Genomic DNA, 19,139 nt, shown 5'->3' with positions numbered 1-19,139 from the left:
CACTCAACAACAAACTGTTTCCAGCACAGAGCTGAAGGGCGCTGTCTGTCTGTCTGTCTGTCTGTCTCCACCTGACTGCCAACCAACACTCAGGAGGGAGAGCCTGTTGCCAGGCAATGGCATAGACACACAATGCTATCACCAGCCTGCAGCAGCATTGGCATGGCATGGGAAAAACACTGATGTATAATTTTGCATCTTTTCTTCAAGAAACTTTGTGCCAATTCTTTGTTCTGAGGCTTTTTCCTGAATCCTGAATCCTGGTTTTAGATTTGATGTTTTTGTTTGTCTGTGTAGGAGATCGAGTTAGATAAAGAGCAACTCATATCAGGGAACAATAGGCCATTGTAAGGTTGTGTTGAGCTAGTGTGTGTCTATTGTGAACAGTTTTTCTCTCTTGACTGGCTAAAGAAATTGTAGGTCAACACTAGGAAGGTGTAAAGACCTTGTCAACATATGTACTTCATGAAAGTTGTCTACAACCAGAACACTGTCTGATTTGTCTTCTGTGGTCTCCCATCCAATCAACTGTGTCAGAATCCATATCCTCTGGCAGGAGCCTCGTCTCATTGGCCCTCTTCTTTACTCTTCCAACAAGACCTCCCTAATAGTTTCCAGAACAAACCCCACACACTAACAACCTCAAAACTCCTCTTGCATTTTCAGAATACAGCACTTTGTAATGACATGTGCTTCCAGATAGTACAAAACAAACCAACAATCGCCTGCCCCGTGGTTGTCTTACTATTACACCTGTGTTTGTGTAGCCACAACTTCACCTGACAGCAGAGATTTCATCTTTAACAGCAAGAATAAAACAGCTAATCAACTAGAGTCAGTCTCTTTCTGTACCGTGTTCACCTGTTCAGACACAGAGCATTTCTCTTCATTACCATCTTCTCTCTGTGTCTCTTTTTGTGTCACAGCTGTTAGAAGGAGCAAGAAAAACAAGAAGAGAACCATTTGATGGAAGATAAGAAAAAGAAAAAGCAAGACGAGAAGAAAAAGAAAGAAGCTGCTCAGAAAAAGGTAAGATAAAGATACATTTGCTCATTGTACACACGCAAACATTTATACTTAAGCTTAAAGGTGCAGTGTGTAGAAATTATCAGCGACATGTAGCATTCAGATTTCAGAATGAATCCATCTGTTCCTAAACCATCCCATCACTTAGTGACTCTCAGCCTTTACAGATCAAAGGGGATCCTGAAGATGGCTTCATTTATTCTAGAGCTGAAACGATTCCTCGAATAATTCGAGGTACTCGATTACAAAAAATGATTGCGGAATTTTCTCTGCCTCGATGAATCGTTTAATTTTAAAAAAGATCAAAGAGTGGCATTTCATATAGAGCTGACGCCATATTTAGAGAGTTTTCAGACCCCTCAAGCCACCTCTTTGTCAAAATAGTGACTAGCAACAAATCTAGCTTCTTTTCTGGAGTTTGGAGACTGATATGAAAGCATGTATTGATCTGCATCAGCTGCTTGTATCTCATATCTCAACAGATCGCTAGGGCTGCAACGATTAGTCGACATAATCGACTACGTCGACGAAAAAAATTCATCGACGCAAATTTTAATAGTCGACGCGTCGTATTATTGTTTTTATTGTTGTTGTCGCATGGTGAAATCAAATACCAGGGGGTAATACTAATTGGTAACTTCAGTTCACACCATGAGGTGCTGTGTGATTGGATACTTTTATGGGAAAAGATCACTAAGTTCATACGTGAGGAATATTGATGAGGAAAAATCTCCACTTCCAGAGAGCGCTGTGCGCTGACAGAGGCTCTGACGGAGCCTGTCAGCTCCCGGAGTTTAGCGTCTGATAACGTGATCTAGAGAGTCCTTCACTCTCTGTTACCAACAATTTTTTTAAGGTTCTAAGCGACAAACTAGTGTAAAAAATCCCCCTAACTTTTGAAAAGAGAGGAAATTTATCACTCTCAAGCTCACACTGCAGCGGTAACACTCAGCGGGGAGGAGGAGGGGCGGAGTGCGCATGAGCGAAGTGGAAGTCGCGCATGTAGAGAAACGAAACTTAACGCGTTGTCATGGAGAGTTGGGGGAGAGTCATACGGGATCATACAGAGAGCAAAGCCCCAATGAGCAAATAAACATTAGAAAACGAGCCCAAAGTCACTAATAAGCGGTCTGTCCAACACTGCGTACAACAACTTAATTTCCCTGTTACCTGCTTCATTCAGTTTGAGATTTAGCCTATTTATTTTTTGTATAGCCTAGTACTTATATTTTTTCACGTCATCATGAATGAAATAAAGACAAACAAACAAACAAACAAACAAACAAACAAACGTGACACAGGGCTGACCAATCAGAGGTGAGAACCTAACTCTGGGTAAATGCAGTAAAAATGCAACACACAGGTTGAATTATAAAGGTCTGCACCTTTTAAAGGCCAAATTAGGTTGAAACTCAAAATAATCGTGATTAATCGACTAATCGAAAAAATAATTGATAGATTAGTCGACACTAAAAATAATCGTAGTTGCAGCCCTACAGATCGCACGGAACTTGGAATTAATCCCACAAAGTCACTTGATTTTACACTTGCTTGAAACAAATTTTCATTTGAAAAATAACTGCTCTTTAACTTAACAAAAATGTGTTTTATTCGATTACTCGATTAATCAATGGGATTTTCCGTAGAATACTCGAATACTAAAATATTCGATAGCTCCAGCCCTAATTTATTCTGATCATCATGTTGATGGGCGTTGATGCTGCTAAACATAGTCTCACAGCTGGAGAAACAACAGGCAGAAAACTCCATGACAGCCACATCACCCTCTGCTAGCTCATGTTCTGTTTGACAGAGCTAGCCTTCAACAATGAAGCACCAATCCACCTCTGACTGTCAGAGAGGAAAGAAAACTATCAGACAGAGAAACAACGACGTTTGTTAGACTGTACCATAAACAATAAACAATGACCTTTACAACCAATAAACGTTGCTACAGAATCATTCTCCAATGGCACGTCACCTTTACCTGTGGAGCAGAAAACAACCAAGTTCAGCGTCGTCCTTCAGACCCAACTTTTTCATTGATGACTCCCAGCTTGGAAACTCTACACACGTTTACTCTCCTTTTAGTCGTTGTCCCGGTTTCTCTTCATTTCTTCCTGATCTTTTTGGAGCAAAATCTGACGATTTAGATAGATATAAGATAAAGATAAGGATAAAATATACTTTATTCATCCCTGAAGGGAAATTATTAGATAGATAGATAGATAGATAGATAGATAGATAGATAGATAGATAGATAGATAGATAGATAGATAGAAAGAAAGAAAGAAAATACTTTATTTGTACTCGAAGGGAAATTCAGGAGTCACAGCAGCAATCGATAAAACAAAAGTAAGAAAGTGTATAGAAAGTGCAAAAAGGTCCACAAGAAAATAGATGACAGCCCGACCACCACTCTCCAGCCCAGCCAGTCTCCACCTCCACAGGGTCCAGGACTGAGCCTCCCCAGCAGTCTGTTCAGTCTCTGTCTCCTGGATCCTGTCTGCTCACAGCAGGCGAAGCTCCTCCAATGTGGCGCCGGCGTCCGATGTCAGCTCCGTCAGCCACGTCCGTGAGCAGCACGATGCCACTCTGCCCTCCGGCAGCCCCTCTGCCGCTGGGCTAGCACGGCTAGCTCGTCAATCCCACTGGAGATAGATCCCACGTTCCCAATAACGATGGATGGAAGGACAGGTCCACGTCGTCACCTCCTAGCTCACACCCAAGAACCAGCACGTCGTCCTCACCTCCTCCTCCTCACCTCGAGGGAAATCATCAAGCCTTACACTAGTTAGCACTGACATGCTACAGGCTGCTAACAGCTAATTTCACATGTAAACAATGCAGCCATGGATACATGTAGGATCTCCAGACAAACACAGGAGAAAAGTAGTAAAAATATCACTGTATATATATTTACACTCATGTGATATATATTTGTGATTCTCCATCAGAAAATACTCTCCGTAACAATTTTTTCCTGCAAAACAACAAAAATATACTTTCTCTTCTTCAACAACAACTGCTTTCTTCTTCTTCAATTGTAAAAGCAACATCCACTGTCCTCTTCTCTGCCTGACTTCTCTTCAAGGCCAGGCTCGTATTGAAAACTGTGTTTCACTCTTTCTGTCCCCCAAAATTTGCCGTAGACAAACTTTCCCATTCGTCATGTCTGCCTCTGTGAACCCGGCTCTTAGTAATGTTAGTATAAAAATCTATTTCCAACTTAATCAAAAGACAGTAAGTTGAATTGGGATTATTTTTCACTTATTTTAAGATATTTCACAAACATAAACATTATATCTCATTTCCCCGTTTCTGTTTGGCCAAATGCTGACAACTTCTACACGCTTTACCTTTAAATGACCCCCATTTTTGTGTAATGAAAAGTCACATGGTTGAACATTATCTTAAGACTGTGTACTGTAACTGCATTGTTACTTCATGTTCCTGTATGCTCAGCTGCTTTTTCTCACATGCACTTTGAGCACAAGCATTTACCTTACCTTTATGAAGTGGTCACCCCCCAGCTCCCCTCCTTACCCTTCCCTTCAGTGGGTCATCTGTTTTCTGTGTTAACAGGTTGGCCTGCTCCCCTCACTAACACCTATGTTTCCTTGAACACACATTGCAGAGCTGCTAAAAGTAGTCTTAATGTCTAAGAGTAGCATTTTTGATCTATTTTCACCTCCAGCTCAATGAACCCATTCACCCTGCTGAGCATTAGGAATGAACATGAACCTCTTAGCATTTCAATAGATGCACAAAACCGGCCTCTGAACATTTTGTTCTGACTGCCCTGGCTAGTTGCTCCAGCACTGTTGTGCAGCTGGCGAGCCAGCCAATGCAACTCAGATGTGGATGGAGCGTTTACATTTCAACCCACAGTTTCAACCCAGACGTGAGTTTCTGATTTTTCTTCACATGTTCATTTATATTTTCCTTTTTTTTCTTTCAGACCACAGAACAGATAACCAAAGGTGAGTTTTGGCAACTTTTCTTTCACTTCTAATCTTTGTTTTCTGGCACCAAAATAAAAAAGCAATCATATTTATTCAGCATCTTTATGTTTGCCTGCAGGCGTGCGTTGTCCTTTGCTCCGTCTTACAGCATGATGCCCAGACAACAAAAAACACTGTCAAAGTTGTCTGCTCTGACTTTCAGTTTTTATGTCTCAGACGCCAAGGAAACTTATCTTACGGGGGTGTAAAATGTTCGTCTTCATAATTAGATGGATAGCTCATGACAAAGCTTGCTTGTTTTGCCTCCCAGCCTCAATTTGCCCTCTGTTCCCTGCTGTGCAGTTTGGATAAGATGCATTAGCTTTTATGATCACAAACCATCTTTAGCAGGGACAGCCAGGTGGTCCAATCTACCTGAGCAGAAATGGATGCCATAGTGCTCATACAAGACTAATGGGGAGCACGGGGATGGTGCAGCTGCTCCTGAGGCCTCCCTATGGGCTCCTCGGGCAAACCTGGGAGGTGTAGAGGTGAGGAGAAATCTCAGAAGAGAAGAAAAATAACCAGAAAACAAAAGAAAGGAACTTGCCACCTCCTTTAGGAAAAGTGTTGAGCTCTTACTCACTGTTTCTACTACAGCTAAAGCTCTTAATGATATGGGAAGCCTTTGTCGGACAACCATTTAGCCCAGGAGCTGATAACTCCAGGCCAGGCAGATGGGAGGAGAGTTAATACCTCACAAGGGATGGGCAGAGGCAAAATCTGATTAGAACGTCTGCTACACTTTGGCAGTGTGGCCTTAATAGCAGCAAGAGAATACACACCTGATTACAGCATGTGTGTCTTTGTGTTGAAGCACCCAAAGCTGTTTTTAGACAAATGTGTTTGTGCAAGTTTGGTGGCTAATTTATGTTTGGATTAGTAAAGTCAAGAATGTGTGTTTGCCTCTTGTGGGCGCACAGGACTGTGAGCGCTGGAATCATCTAGGGTCAGCGCCTTGACCTCCCACTCTCCCCCCTGAAGGATGAGTTAATGAGGCTGTAATGTCACTGAGATGCCCCCCACACTCACACACTCACTCCTTTTTCCTCTGGTCTGAGTCATCCTTAGCGCCTCACAGTTTGCAGCACTAATGAATGTGATCTGGGTTAGCTGTGTAGCTCAGGGTTCTCTTCGTCTCTCCTCTTCTCCTTTGTGTTTCACAGCCTTCCCAAATTGACCTATATAACACACTTTTCTCCCCATCCTCAAACTAGACTGTGATAGGCACCATTCTTTTATAGCTGCTTGTAACAGCAACACGCCACGGCCCCCTTACATGCCACATTCAGCATCTTGTTAGTCTTTGTATAAAGCATGCATTAGATTATTGCCAATACCATCAATTCAGTGATACATCTCATACTAGGGATGGGTATGAATAATTGAATACTTGCTGTTAACCCCATTATTCAAGCAACATTTTGTTATTCGCACACCTGCGCTGCTTTTGGCGACATAATTTGAACACACACAGTGTTACAGGTGTGACCCAGCGTTTTGTCTTTGCCTTACTGGATAAACTGGGTAGTAGAGCCCGACCGATATGGGATTTTTGGGGCCGATGTCGATACCGATACTGGGGGCAAAAAGAAGCCGATATCAGATATATCGGCCGATATCCGATATATCGACTGATATCCGATATATCGACTGATATATGTAATAAATTCATTGATATACACAGGATAAATACTGGATATGAACACAAATTATGACTAGCTATTAAAAAGTTCCATCTTCCATTTAATGCATGGGACTAAACTAGATTTTAAGAAACAATGTCGCTGCTTTCAACACATGCAATAAATACAATTACAACAAAATACATTGAAACATATTCAAAAATTATTTCAACCAAAACAATAACTGGTGAATTTATAAGCCCAGGTTAAACCTGCATGGCATTATAAAGTGAGGAGCTGTGTAGTAGCCTTATACTAATTAACACATAGAAACAGGAGCGACAGAATCTCCGCAGGGCAAATTTCTTTATAATCGGCTTAATTTTGGCCGATGTTGATTAATCGAGGACAGGCTATAATCGACCCGATTAATCGGGTGGGCCGATTAATCGGTCGGGCTCTACTGGGTATCAAAATTATTTACAGGATACAAACTGACGACTTCTTGAGCCACAGCTTCAGCACATCAAGCCAGGTTTTAGCAAAAACAATTGTTTTACGGCTGCTACGGCAACTCTCTAGGAACATGAACAAGCAAAAACACAACAAATTCAGAACTGTCTGCTACACCTGAGACATGTCAGTCAAGAAAAGTTATTTCTGGAAGTACTTCAACAAAACCCATGAAGATAATGTGCAGTGACAGATATGTGCTTTAAACTTACATGCATCAGAATAATTAGCTTGATGTTTAACCACATGCGCTCGAAGCACAAGGAGAGAACAGCTGATGCAGGCAGTCTTGCCTCACGTCAGTTGTTAGCCCTGTTAGCACATGGATGTGACAAAAACAGGGCGAAAAAGATCAGCTTGCTAATAACTGGAAGTGTACTCTCGTTAAAGGGGACATATGCTGATGCCTGATTTAATACTTACATATAATATAATAAATTTGAAAACAAGACCTTTCACCCCCTAAATTTTCAAAAAATGAGATATTGTATTTTTTCTGATATCCTGGAACGAGATTTGATGCCTCTAAAAATAGGTCATTGCCAGATGGTCGCAAGATTTTGATCGTCGTGACAACACAAGGATCCTTTCTTTTTATTGGAGTAATCTGATAAAGCAGCTCCTCCTCTGTGATGTCAGTCACACAACCGCCACCAAGGGATACACCCACCAAGAGCCGAGTATAAACGTATAAACTATACATGTTACAGTACCGGTTTGACTCACCACACTGAAGCGTCCTGAGATGATCTGTGTGGAGGTGGACTTTCTTCCTCCTGAGCTGCATAACCGTCCGGGTCTGACTCAGGGTCCAATACAAAAGGACATATCCTACACTCTGCCATTTTATTAGTGCTATCAATGCCTTACGGTGAAGTTTTGGCAAACAGCAAACTCGCTCAGTCTGCTCCATTCAATATGGCGATTTTGTAAATACTGCCATGCTGCAAAAACCGCCCCCTGGCTCTACCCCCTCCGCCCCTCTGATAGAACTTGTGACGTTGCGAGGTTACTGGAGGTCATTCTTGAAACGGAGTGTTTCAACGAGATCTTCAGAATGGCCTAAAATGAGGATATTGAGAACGCTATTGTGGGGCAATGAAGGAACTAAATGACTTGTACTGAGGGCAGAAATGCTTTACAGGCATCTTAGTCTGGCATAGTGAAAGGAGAAACAAGCACATGTTCACTTTAATTATTGTGGAAGGTGACGGCTTCACAGAGCAGATTGCATTTGTCAAGCCAGAGTACAAATGTGGAAAAGGTGTATGCAATGACTTTTGTTATGGCCCAGAGGGGCGGTGTCCCACGGACCCTGTTTAATTTGATGGTTAAACTAAAAATAAAAATAATCTTCCAGTATTTTGATATTCGTTCATTGGATATTTCGAATATTTAGAATACAGGAGTCTCACACTGTGATGTTAGACAAATTGTAACAGTTTCACTCATCTGAAAGTGAAGATGTTCATTTCAATGCTAGTTTTTGATTATACAGCTGCAGGTTGTCAGCTTCTTAAAAATAGTGAACAAAAACAATAAACAGAATAAACAGCTGATAGACTTATCAACAAAAACATGCAGATTTTCTCTCGTACTAGTGCCAGGTACACTTGGGGCTAATTAGGAGAATATGGCTTGTGTGGAGGCTGATAAAACACAGGAGATCTGCAGTAAGACCCCGAGCACCATAGTAACACTACACCACCTCCTGTCTGTTCTAGCAGAGAGGCCCACCCAGGGACCTGCAGGAGGGAAAAGCAAGCAGAAAAAGATTTACTGTGAGGAAAGCGAGAGGATGAATTATTTTTGTTACATTTGTGCAAAGTGTGGGGAGGCGTCTGCTAGAACACGGTGCCTTCAGTTGTTTGAGAGGTCTAGAAAACAAAGCTTGAAAGCCGTGAGCAGAAGAAACAGACGGAGCCATGTGAAACTGTGAGAATGCATGGCAGTTTCCTGTTTGCCGGCACAGCTGAAGGGGCCCTTTGCAGGATAATTCTACTGGCTCACGTCTCAGACTCAGACACACACACACAAACACACTCACTCTCACTCTTGCTCTTGCTCTAACAGTCCCCTTATGTGACACCAGCAGCATATGTACATTGTGTGCTTTGGCAAATGCACACATGGTTTTACTCATATAGTTCTGTATTACTACCAGAAATACTACACAGACCTCACCACCGTACAGAGAATGTTTTGAATTAGCACATGTAGCACATTCACAACAAGCTACCAATATAAGGGAGCCCAATGCCAAACTTTTTTTCACTTCAGCAATCTCTGGTGTGCAGAGGAAGACTTTTGACTGAGGCTCAGACTGAATCTGGTGCATTTTGTTGTGGTTTGGAAAGTTCATGTGGGTTGAAAGTGATTCAAAAATGAGTTAAATATAAATGAATCTCCTGACTGAACACTTCTGAAATTAATCCGTATAAGCGGCATGCATATTCGTGCAAATACATGGACAACTAAGAGAAAATAAAACTAGCCCGATAAGATTGTGTCTTTGTTAAAGGGCATATTGCAGGTTAAAGACAACAGTTAAACGATTTGTAGGGAAATTATTTCAGATTAATATTTTGAAAGAGTTTCCATAATGAACAAACCACAGGGTCTCCTGGAGACATTTTAGTATATTTGTTTTTACTTCTGCATTAAAAACTGTCATTTGAAGGTTAGGGTTTGAAGGTGTTGTCACAGAGAGGAGTCCCTCTGCTTCTACCTCTGTTTAACATTAATAAACATGGATCAGAATGTCACTCCTGTTAATGAAGAAGAAGAAAATCTGTATTCCTATCCATGTGATGGTCCTCGGGTTTATAATTATGAGCCTGTTATGAAAGATGGATAGCAGGAACAGGGCAGGATCAGGAGGAATAACAGCCGTAGGAGAGCAGAGGAGTTGTGGAGTGAGGAGAACAGAGCAGGTGTCCAGGTGAGTGAGCGCTGTTAGCTAGTGATGTGTTCACGTCAACTTATTTAAAGTTTGAAATCAGATACACTGACTTCAAAAATAAGTAGAAAGTGTAAGAGCTGATCATAAAGCAACATGCTTTGAGCTGTCATGATAAAGCCCATAGAGAGAAAGACAGAGAGAGGTCTATCCACTGATCTAGAGTCACAAAACAAAAACTTGGCTACAGAGATCAGCACACATATCTGTAGGGTTGAATCTTTGGTTGAGTCTCCGATAAATCTTGTTTACGTCTGTCACTGGGAGCCAGGCCAGGGTCAGCTGCTGCTGCTGCTGGTGAACCTACAGTTGTTTGTATCAACGGGACAGCACCCAGGTTAGTTCCACCTGGACCTGGTTCCTGGTATCCCTGGACTCCATCATATCACTAGGCACATACATTTCTGACAAAAATGGTCACCACAGACCACCATGTTTTTTTGTCACCAATGCAGAAATACAGTCCCATCTTTTCACCAGCACAAAACAAACCTGAGATCCAAACTCCATTTTTCTTCCTGTTGAGGAAAAAGTGGGCTTTAAAGCTAGTATTTCTGCATCCAGCAAAAATGCAATATTTAACCATCTTAATGAATGGTCAAATTAAATAATACACTGAAAGAAACACAATAAACATGACTCAAAATGATGGCTCTCACTCACTATCCACCTATTATTCACACTGGATCAGAGTGGAGTCCAAGAACATGTCCTTTGCTACATCATATAACAACATGTTGAAAAGAAAAAGAGTAGGGCTGTCATTTTAATGCATTAATAAGATTAATTAATTACACCACAAATTAATGCGTTATAAAAATTAACGCAGATTAATCTGGATCCCAAACCCACAAGGCGTTCAAAGACACATAATTTTCAAATGTCTGGCATTTACAAACTGTTTGTCCTACTTGGAAAAAGTGGTGTTCTCGTGAATGTATGAGTGAATGTATCACACGTGAAGTCAGCAACATGCTTTAAACCAGAGGGGAAGCGAGAGTGATTTTTGTGAGACTGCCGTCCACATCTCGTTTATTCACACGTCCTTTTTGAAAACCTGCAGAAAATCAACCGTTTGCTCTAGCTCAATTCTGTAAAAACCAGATAATTTTACACTCTTTACTGCATTAAAAAAGCACTGAATGATTGTTATTTGTTCTGTTTTTAAATCTAAAGAATTCTTTGAAAATTTGCTTCCATCTTCCTGGTGTCATGTTTCAGCTGACCAACAGTTTGTGTATTCAGAGCATGTAAAATTGAAAATACTTCACTTTTCTTTGATCCAAGACTTGAATAAAGTGTTTTGTACATAGTTCCTCACAGTTTTCAGCCTTTAGCCCCGGTTCTCCTGACATCATAGAAGTATAGAAGTTTATATTGCAGTGAAAATTGAATCCACATCGAGTAAAAATGTCACAGAATCAAAAACCGTCCCAAAAATCACATCAGCTTATATTGGGTACAGGAATGTGTAGATTTTGTAAAGATAGAACCATAACACTTTTTTTCATTTGTTCCTTATGCCTCAGGGTACCTAAAAATGTGTTGTATACATTCCCACCTTATTTTTAAATGTTTTTTAATGTCTTTTAATGAAATTTTAATGTCCTGGAATTCAAATTCTTTATTTTGGGACCTTAAGCAGATATGAGATAAAAATGCAATAAATTATATTAATTAATTACAAATCCTGTAATTAATTAGATAATTTTTTTTAATTGCCTGACAGCACTAAAAAAGAGTGTTTTAAATAGCCGTACTGAAAACAGCCACTTCAGCCACTAAATTTGTGCCTCTTTTGTTGTATAACATAACACATGTTTTTTTTCCTGCAATCTGCCCTTTCACTCTTTTTTGCATTAAAACAACAGACCTACAGTTACTATCCCCCATCATTAAACTAATAATTCTGAGTGAGGCTAGAGTACTACCCATTCTCCCATTAACTGGCTGTACTGAAGTTAATTTCAAAGGGTTAATAAGCTGTTGTTGATGCTGTTTATATTAATCCTTATCAGGGATAACAGTACCACATACATGCACATCAGGACGCACATTTACATGGAGCAATGAAAGATAACATTATTATACGCAAGTGTCAAGCCAGTAATTTCATAACAAATTAATTTGCCATGTCTCTTTTGCCTAATTACGGTGCTTTGTGTTGTAGAGTCATAAATTGGGGTGTGATCAGAGGGGAATTTATAGCAGTGTGCCTCTTGTCAACATCTCCGCCCCTTATGCACGCCGTCTTCCCGGAGCGTAGCTTAATGCATGCAGCCATGGAGATGATAAAGTGCATTTTAAAGAGCAGCAGAGGTAGAAGATAGATACTGCTGCTGGCGAGTGTTGGACCCTGCATAAATTGTGTATATGTCCTTATTTTATTTTAAATGACTGTCTTTAGCATGCACGTTCACAAGGCATGATTCCAAGATGGCTGCAGTAGCCTGAACCTTTGTTGCTCACCTCAGTCTGCTTCTCCAAAATTTGGGTTCTCTACAATTTTGATGCCCTAATTCAACGGCGATGTACTATTGTTATGTATTTTTTGTGTTATTTTTGTATTTTTGTAGGGACCTCCTCGAAAACGAGATGCTGCAACTCAAGGGGCTGTCCTAAATAAATTGAAATATGAATAACTATCAACATTGTTTGATGTAGACTCAGTTCAAAGATCCAGCTTCCTCAGGGAACAGGGTTTAGCTCTACAGCCAACACACACTGGTACTTCAGGCACATCCAAACTATGAAGAGTCGTTTTTTCTTTTCTCTTTACATGGAGGTTACGACGTCAGAAGGTCAGATAAGACATTTACCCAGAGTTAGGTTCTCACCTCTGATTGGTCAACCCTGTGTCATGTTTGTTTGTTTGTCTTTACTTCATTCATGATGACTTAAAAAAATATAAGTACTATACAAAAAAAGTCTCAAAATGAATGAAGCAGGTAACAGGGAAATGAAGTTGTTCACAGTGTTGGACAGACCACTGATTAGTGACTTTGGGCTTGTTTTCTAATGTTTATTTGCTTATTTGGGCTTTGCTCTCTGTATGATCCCGCCTGATTCTCTCCCAGCTCTCCATGACAACGCGTTAAGTTTAGTTTCTCTACATGTGCTTTTTCGCTCATGCGCACTCCGCCCCTCCTCCTCCCTGCTGAGTGTTACCGGTGCAGTGTGAGCTTGAGAGTGAGAGCTCCATCAGATAAAAGTCCTCTCTTTTCAAAAGTTGGGGGAGTTTTGACACAAGTTTGTGACTCAGATCCTCTGTTACTGTTTGTAACAGAGAGTGAAGGGGACTCTCTAAATCACGTTATCAGACGCTAAACTCTGGGAGCTGTCAGGCTGTCCAAGCAGCGCCTCCGTCAGCGCACAGCGCTCTCTGCGAGTGGAGATTTTTCCTCATCAATATTCCTCACATATGAACTTAGTGATATTTTCCCATGAAAGTATCCTATAGCACAGCACCTCATGCTGTGAACTGAAGTTGCAAATGAGTATTTCCCCCTGGTATTTGATTTCACCATGTGACAATGACAATAAAAGCAACAATACACCGCGTAGACTATTAAAATTTTTGTCGATTAATTTTACTGCGACGTAGGCGATTATGTCGACCAATCGTTGCAGCCCTAAAGTGAATGAGGCTGCAAATGGTTGTGAGTGGTCTCATCAGGGTGAGATCTGGAGCTGTACACCTGGCTTGTCATATTGGCTAATCAAGGGTATTTAACACATACCTGTTCAGTAGAAAGCCAAGTCACGTTGCTATTCATCCTGTGCTGTTCTCCAAGTTCCTGAAAGCGAGTGAAAGTCGAGCCAAGGTCCATCCTGGCTTACGAAAAAGCTTTATCTGTTTGGAGTTCTGTTTCACTTTGGTTGTTTTTCTTTCTCCGTGTTAGGTCCACTATCATAGCTGCTCTCATTAGCTTCTTTTACTCGCTATCATCAACACCCAAAGTCACTTGAGCTCTGGGTATGCTGTGACTGGCTGAGGTGACCATGCTTACTCCCTACCCAGATTTGTCCCAACACAACCAAAACATCAACTTACAGGCAGAGGAGGGGGTTGAGGCAGACACAGACAGTAGCCACGGTCACATGAGGAGTTTTTCGTCTTTCCGACTGGAATCTTTCTGAATGACTTTTGCGAAAACAATAGTATACATGGAAAGGAATATTCCAATCTCTGGTCTACGTGCGCCGCTGTAATCAAACAGAATAGTCAATGGGGCATGCGCAGAAAAACATAAACATCGTGTGATTTATCAAAGAGTTTATCTTTCACTTGTTGGAATAACTCTGTATTGCGAGTTTGTCATCCGTCCAGTCTTGAAGTTATGTTCAATTCTTTCAAAGTTTGGATCAAAACCAAACTTTCCAGCCGCAGTCCAGTGCTGACGGCTCGCCGCCATTTTTAAAGTTGAGGAACGTCTTTAGTTACGTCTTAGGTCATGTCTGAGCATGCGCTGAAGGAACGCACCCTGACAACTTTTCGTTTGAGTGGATACATGATACCTCAATCGGTTTGGGGAAAGGAATATTCCACCCCTGTGACACCGATTAAATGTCCATTCGGATTGACACTTTTCTTTGAGAATGAGGTGTTTACAAAGGTTAAATTCTTTCCGTTTGAGTACATAAACCAAATGCAAGCGAAATATTTGAGTCCATGTATACGTGGCTACTGACACACATGTAGAGGCTCAGAAGGGATGATTGAGCAGGGTTATTCCTGTGAAAGTTGACGTTTTATTTTTTTTTAAAAATCTTTCAGACTCTACCTTTGAAATCAGTGTGAATTGTGTCATCAGTACCGTATCAGGAGTTTCCCTTGAATTATCAGCCCATTTGCACCCAGATGTAGAAATGTGTAGTTTTAAAGGCAACCCAAAATCAATTTGTCAGATAAAGAAAATTGTGTGTTGACATTTATCTGTAAGTGCAGCACTTTGCGGTGTTTTTAAAAGGTTATATTACAGGTCAGAAGGATAGCATGTCCCTCTCTCTTTCACACATCACTTCCTCTAAATCATAACAGGCAGAGGAATCTGGTCTGCCTGCAGCTGTTGGCAGAAAAAGACCAGTGACAGAGAGAGATGAGTCCACAAGAGCCGTCTCTGTCCTCCACATGTCTTCTGAGAGCATTGTTCATTCAGGAATAGTTAAGAGCTCTTTACTGGAGACATTGTTTCTTTTACCTGTTGTACATTTTACTCCTCAGCTGTGGGATTATGTTACACCATTTACAAACCTAGTTACAGCTAAATAAATGCCCTGACCTACATGGCGGTGTACTTCACCCTGTGCTTTCAGACATTAAGTGCCTTTTAAATAACATTTTGTCTGTGTTAAATGTGCAGAGCGAGGGAGGGTTTTCCCTTAACTACAGTGTCATATTTATTCACTTCTAATTAAGCCTTTTAATCTCCTCTCATGTGAGACTCACGGCTCACATTTTAAAGCCCACAGGAGGAAAGACATGGAGAACCCTGAAGACGTGCCTCCCCTCCTCTCTCTTGATTCACTGATATTACTGCCACCTCTTTAAGAGAAATTTCATACGATTTTAGCTTCTTTATTTTTCTTTGTGTAGTTCTGTTTCATTAACGTCACACAGGTGAGCATCCTGATGAAGCTGGAAATACACACTGTAGATAAAGACTAAATTCTTGTTTACAGATGGATTCATGCATGTTAGAGAAAAATACAGATTCTTTGGTTTTTAAACTTTGTAAAGTCTGTGTTGAGAAATGTTGTGCTCGTAGCAGACTGCTTTCCTCACAGAGGCTGTGTTAGATATATGCCTGGTCATTAAAATGAGATTATCAGTGTCAAAGTAGGTTATTTCTAAATGATATTTTTTCACTTTCCTGATTGGATCAGACAAGATTGATTTACGACCCGGGTCCCTATGACAACAACACGCTGGCCGAGACAGTTTAGCAGTGAGATCTGAGTTATTCTTGACTGAAAACTATTTCTGAGATTAGTTTTGGAGTGATGGTAGATGCTGGAGCTGGACCAGCCAAAAAAAAAAGGACAGAAGAGCAGAAGAAAGCTAGTCGAGCATGAGCTAAAAACTAGAACACGAGCTAAAGGCTAAAACACGAGCTAAAGGCTAAAACACAGTTTTTGACAATGCTGTTTGTGCTAACATTGATTCCAAACCACATGCTGCAGTTATCCTGCAGTGGTCTGTTCAAACTTGAGAGTCTTTCATTAAAATTCACTAAAATAAAAAGTGAGGTTACGTTAGCTCTGCTTGGTGAGTTACTTTAGCTCTGCTTGATGAGGTTGTAAACACTAGGATTGATAACAAGGATTTGCCAACGTGACAAGTTAAGGACTCGTCTCAGAGCACAGGGCTGTAAGTAGAGCTAAATATAGTCGGCTACTAAACTACGGTACAAACTGAGTTTATAAAGTTTGATTGTTTCACGTTTCAAACAACAGCGCTACACGAATATTAATGAATACTTTACCTGATCGCTTTGCATCCCCTAACCTGCAAGTTGAACTTAGAAAATTTGTGTTCATTAACTCATTGACTACCAGCCATTTTCAGAGCATCTTGAACCATCTTTCAAGCCCCACAGAATATTGTTTTCTATGACTTGTAAAAACTGAAACTACCTAAGAAGAGTGGACTCTCCTCTTTCGTCTCTCTCTTCCTGTTTTTGATCCAAAAATCAGAGGAAACACACTTTTTTAGATTGCACTCCATCCTGTGATCTGTCCTTTTATGATCTCTCTCATCATTTCTCACAATCCAAACACTCTTTCTCTTCAAACTACCATGACCCACACTCTGTTTGAGTGTGGACTGCCTGAACTTTGAAGACTTGCAACGTCTCGCCATGCATCTGTCATATCCATGCTAATCTCTCAACCAAAGAGAGCACTGCTGTCACCTACAGCAGTTTACTAGCCTGATGTTGATTGACAAGCTCCACCAGACACGGCCTCACTCTGCTGAAAAACATAATTTACTTCTATAAACGCAGTCAGTGCTTGTAATAGAACTGGCTTCAATAGACGTCAATGGAAGCCAGCTGAAAAGAAGTGAAAATGAAGATCTACTCTCCGTTGGTTTATTTCAAAACTCACATACAAGAGCCATATCCTCATGACAGTGGGTGCAAGTTCTCATTGGAAATGGAGTCTTTATCGCTGTCTTTTCCAGATAGTACAGTCCCTTTAAAGTTTGGCTGTGTAAACAATAACATAAGACGGGAATTTCAGCTGATTGCAGTATTTTTCTGGTGGAATTAAAATATTAATCTAAAAAACTTCTATGGCGTAATTTACAATGAAATAAGATATTAAATTATTCATCAGATTCTAAAATGTTGCATGCTGCTGTTGTTTAATGTTGTGACTGAAGTATAACACTTTGATCCCTTTGTTGGAATTCTTGTAATCCCCAATCTGACTTTTTTTTTTTAATCTTTAACTGTGCTTCTGTTCTTTCAATCCAGTCACATGTCCGTTAGGTTGTCTGATGGATAAGAAGTAGCTACATATAAAGCCAGCAGGGCCGCCTGTCAGAGGAAAAGCATGCACTCTGCTGTCCATAGAGCAGCAGATAGCACTGTTTATAGGAACAATACGTTCTCCAGGTAGTTGGTACAACCTCCGTGTAGGCTGGCTGATTAAAGGCTCAGCTGTGGAAAGCTTATGAGTGCTAACAAAGATAACTTTTCCATCCAGAACCCCAACAGAACGTGGATCCACTCAGATGAATGGGAAGCAGTCAGTTGGTTGCTTTTATAGGATGTGTAGGAAGAACTGAACTGATAGCAGTGTTAAAAGCTGCAGCTGTTGCTCTTGCAACAAATTAACTCACTCTCACATTTGAAGCAGTGCCAGTGTCTGCTGTTAAACTACATTCTGCTAAACATTACCGCTTCCAGCAAAAAACGAAAGACATTTATTTGCTAGAGCCTGACCGATATGGGATTTTTGGGGCCGATGCTGATACCGACACTGGGGGCAAAAAAAAGCTGATATCCGAAGTATCGGCCGATGTCTGATATATCGACCAATATCGATATATGGGGTGATATATATAAGAAATTCATTGATATACACAGGATATATACTGTATATAAATTAGGGATGGGTACCTTTCACATTTGAAACAATACGGTACCGATGCCCGATACCTGGCAATCGGTACTGGTACTCAACGGTACCACTTTTCGGTATGTTTTTGAGTTTTTGTGGTAAAAAATATTAATTTGTTTAATAATAAAGTATTACATTTTTTCAATTTTACATATTTATTCTTCAATATGTAACCTTGAAATGTTGTAATCATGTCCAGCATGGACAATCACCTTCTCTTCCACTGCCTCACAGTCACAAAGATGCATTTAGGTACCTAAAGATGGTACCTTTGGATTTTACGTGAATCGGTACCCGGTACTTTTGACAGAATTCGGTTGGTACCCATAAAAGTACCTAATTCGGTACCCATCCCTAATATAAATACAAATTATAATACCCATATGATTCAAGACAGAGACAGAACACTCTTAAATTAAAACAAGGAATTTTTATTATAAAACATAAGAACTGTAGTTTAAACCAATGATAAATAGGAACAAGCTGTAAACACAATAATAAATAAAAAAGTCAAACTGTAAACACCTCAAATAAATAAGTCAAACTTTAAAAACAGTAAGTATAAAAAAGTCAAATTGCAAACACGCAATGATAAATAAAAAAGTCAAATTTTAAACACAATAATGAATTTTTTAAAAAGTCAAACTGTAAACACACTATGATAAATAAGGCAATAAGGCAAATTTGTGCAAACAAACTAGTGCAAACTGTATTTTAAGAATACAATGAAAATAAATATTCAAATATCAAGTTTTCAAACTGTAAACATGTAAACAGTTGCATAATGCATATATCGTTTCACAAAGTTGGAGCTTACATGACGTTAAAACGCCGTACAATACTCTTATATTAGATAATGGTGGATATGTGTGAATTAACAGT

General features: G+C 40.3%; 1 protein-coding gene across 3 annotated transcripts in view; it reads left to right on the top strand.

Annotated features, from left to right (window-relative positions):
- Positions 1 to 19,139, top strand: part of LOC141809285 (trinucleotide repeat-containing gene 6C protein-like) — a 77,890-nt gene that overhangs the window by 9,986 nt on the left and 48,765 nt on the right. For all 3 annotated transcript variants that reach the window (XM_074696254.1, XM_074696253.1, XM_074696252.1), the window contains exons 2-3: positions 927 to 1,029; positions 4,988 to 5,009. In XM_074696254.1, the coding sequence (XP_074552355.1) occupies positions 967 to 1,029; positions 4,988 to 5,009 (85 nt within the window). In that variant the 5' untranslated portion in view covers positions 927 to 966. The remainder of the gene's footprint in view (positions 1 to 926; positions 1,030 to 4,987; positions 5,010 to 19,139) is intronic.

The sequence above is a fragment of the Halichoeres trimaculatus genome, unplaced genomic scaffold, assembly GCF_033239565.1.
Source record: "Halichoeres trimaculatus isolate MK-OKI-2021-1 unplaced genomic scaffold, fHalTri1.1 fHalTri1_scaffold_20, whole genome shotgun sequence".
Taxonomy (NCBI): domain Eukaryota; kingdom Metazoa; phylum Chordata; class Actinopteri; order Labriformes; family Labridae; genus Halichoeres; species Halichoeres trimaculatus.
The sequence above is the reverse complement of the archived record's forward strand: the minus strand, read 5'-3'. Positions and strand labels throughout refer to the sequence as shown.